The 2687-nt window shown below is 55.0% G+C and overlaps 1 protein-coding gene across 1 annotated transcript in view; it reads left to right on the top strand.

The window, feature by feature from the left end:
- The window catches only part of camta2 (calmodulin binding transcription activator 2), a 17484-nt gene that overhangs the window by 2732 nt on the left and 12065 nt on the right, over positions 1-2687 (top strand). Inside the window, exons 4-9 of the mRNA XM_016665262.1 lie at positions 817-884; positions 960-1095; positions 1195-1266; positions 1620-1767; positions 1841-1969; positions 2102-2303. Coding sequence (XP_016520748.1) covers positions 817-884; positions 960-1095; positions 1195-1266; positions 1620-1767; positions 1841-1969; positions 2102-2303 — 755 coding nt within the window. The remainder of the gene's footprint in view (positions 1-816; positions 885-959; positions 1096-1194; positions 1267-1619; positions 1768-1840; positions 1970-2101; positions 2304-2687) is intronic.

Below are 2687 nucleotides of genomic sequence, written 5' to 3' on the forward strand. Positions count from 1 at the left end.
CAGAGGCTGGTGACCGGGTTTCTAGACATGGAGGAGATGATGGTGCTTGGCGGCTGGTTGGACCTGCTATCCTGTTGATAGTGCTGATGGATGGTGGGATGGAGGGATCTAGCTCTCTGTTCAGGGTGTCTTTGACCTCATACCAACACGCAGTGTTCAATAATAACTGTAGCTGTAAAACGGTGACCCTGACTGACCCTGACTGACCCTGACAGATGCTGACTGATGACAACATCACATTATTAACAATAATTTTCTCATAACTACAGGTAAATACCTCCAGGGTTTTATTTTTAACTTCCTGTGTTAATCAGTGGTGACCCTGTGCTGATCTGACCCAGGTTCTCATCTGACCCGGGTTCAGTTCTGACCCGTTACCATCTGACCCGGGTTCAGTTCTGACCCGTTACCATCTGTGTTGTCAGCAGAGAATAAAGGCCAGAGGAAGGTCTTTGTTCCCAACAAGCTGCTGGACTGCCTGCCGCGCTCGGCCTGCCTGCCTAACGAGCGTCTGAGGTGGAACACTAACGAGGTGAGGGGAGCTGGTTCTGACCCGATGTTCTGATCCATTTTGGCTCCTTTCAGTGACTTCATCATTCTGGCAGGTTGGAAACAGGAAAGTAGAAATCTAACATCACAGGTTTATTCTTAGGTTATTTTGGTAAAACGCCTCATCATTTGTTTCTACTGAGAGCCTGCAGCAGGTCACCTGCTGCAGGTGACACAGACCTGCAACACAGACCTGCAACAACCGACACAGACCTGCAGCAGGTCTGTGTCGGTTGTTTGAAGAACCGTCTCTCTGTCGGTCTGCAGGAAATCGCCTCCTACCTGATATCCTTCGACAGACACGACGAGTGGCTCTGCTGCTCCCTGAAGACCAGGTACAGCCCTGAGGAAACGCCTGCCAGACGGCGCTCAGGGCGTCACGTCTCACCGGTCATGTTTGGGTGTTTCAGGCCGAAGAACGGCAGCATCATCCTCTACAACAGGAAGAAGGTGAAGTACAGGAAGGACGGCTACTGCTGGAAGAAGAGGAAGGATGGGAAGACGACGAGAGAGGACCACATGAAGCTGAAGGTCCAGGGCATGGAGGTAGGCAGCGCCCCCTGCAGGTCATGTTGAGTCACACACAGGAACAGAAGGGTTCAGACAGGGTGGTGGAGATCTACCAGTGTTTCTCTGCTGTTCCAGTGCCTCTACGGCTGCTACGTCCATTCCTCCATCGTGCCAACATTCCACAGACGATGCTACTGGCTGCTGCAGGTCAGAAACTCACACAGGACCGGCTCACACCGTGTCGGGGTCAAACCGAGAGGCGGCCGACCTCCTAGGGGGGCCGACCTCCTAGGGGGGCCGACCTCCTGGTAGGGCCCACCTCCTGGTAGGGCCCACCTCCTGGTAGGGCCCACCTCCTGGTAGGGCCCACCTCCTGGGGGGCCGACCTCCTAGGGGGGCCGACCTCCTGAGGGGGCCGACCCTTCGGTCCAATGTACCATTTCTTGATAGTAATACTGTTAGATGTAACTTGACACTGTGGACTGGAACAGAACCAGGCATCCTGCTGAAACACAGACCTCTCATCATCAGAGCTGTGACCTCCTGTGTTTCCCCTGCAGAACCCAGACATCGTGCTGGTCCACTACCTGAACGTGCCGTCACCAGAGGATTCTGGGAGATGCAGTCCTTTGCTGTGCACGGTGTCTGAGCGCCACGACACCCTGAGGTGGAGCCGGGACGACCTGCTGGGCCAGCTGAAGCCCATGTGTACGGCACCGAGCAGAGCAGCCGGTCCGACCCGGGTTCTGGCTGGAGTTAACACCGCCTCTCTTTGTTTCAGTCCACAGCATCAAGTGCTCCATGGGTTCTGGAGACTTCAGCATCGAGGAGCTGGTGCAGCACATCCTGGACCGGCAGAGAACCAAACCACAGCCCCGCACACACGCCTGCCTCTGCAGCACCAACCAAGGTAGGGGGCTTCCATGACGTCACCATGACATCACTCTGACGTCACTCTGATGTCACCCTGATATAACCATGATGTCACCGTGATATCAACCTAACGTCACCCTGACCGCCACCTATCTCCTCATGTCCACAGTGTCACCAGGAGTGAACATTCCCCACCGCTGCAACAGCACCAAGCATCGGATCATCTCCCCCAAGCTGCCACCGACCTCCTCAGGACCTGCCGCCTCCCCGCCGTCCTCCGAACCGGGAGAGTCAGGGAGAGGGGGAGGAGAGAGTAAGCTATCCCAGCTGCAGCCTCAGAGCCCCGCGTCCTCCCCCAGCCCTTCATCCACGTAAGTCTTCATTCTCCAACCCCACTTGGTGCCTCATGACCCCCTCATGGGTCCAGACCTTCACTTTGGGAACCACTGGTCTAATAGACAAAAGGTCTGAGCTGAACCAAGGTGAACTCTGACAGGAAGTGGCTTTATTTGTTGGCTGGAGACTCGCCTTGTTCTGTACAGAGACACTGCTGTGGAAACTTTAGCCGTAGCTCTGTAGCATTGTGGAAATTTTAGCCGTAGCTCTGAAGCGTTGTGGGAACTTTAGCCGTAGCTCTGTAGCATTGTGGGAACTTTAGCCGTAGCTATGTAGCGTTGTGGGAACTTTAGCCGTAGCTCTGTAGCGTTGTGGGAACTTTAGCCGTAGCTCTGTAGCGTTGTGGGAACTTTAGCCGT

This window comes from Poecilia formosa, unplaced genomic scaffold, assembly GCF_000485575.1.
Source record: "Poecilia formosa unplaced genomic scaffold, Poecilia_formosa-5.1.2 Scaffold560, whole genome shotgun sequence".
Classification (NCBI taxonomy): domain Eukaryota; kingdom Metazoa; phylum Chordata; class Actinopteri; order Cyprinodontiformes; family Poeciliidae; genus Poecilia; species Poecilia formosa.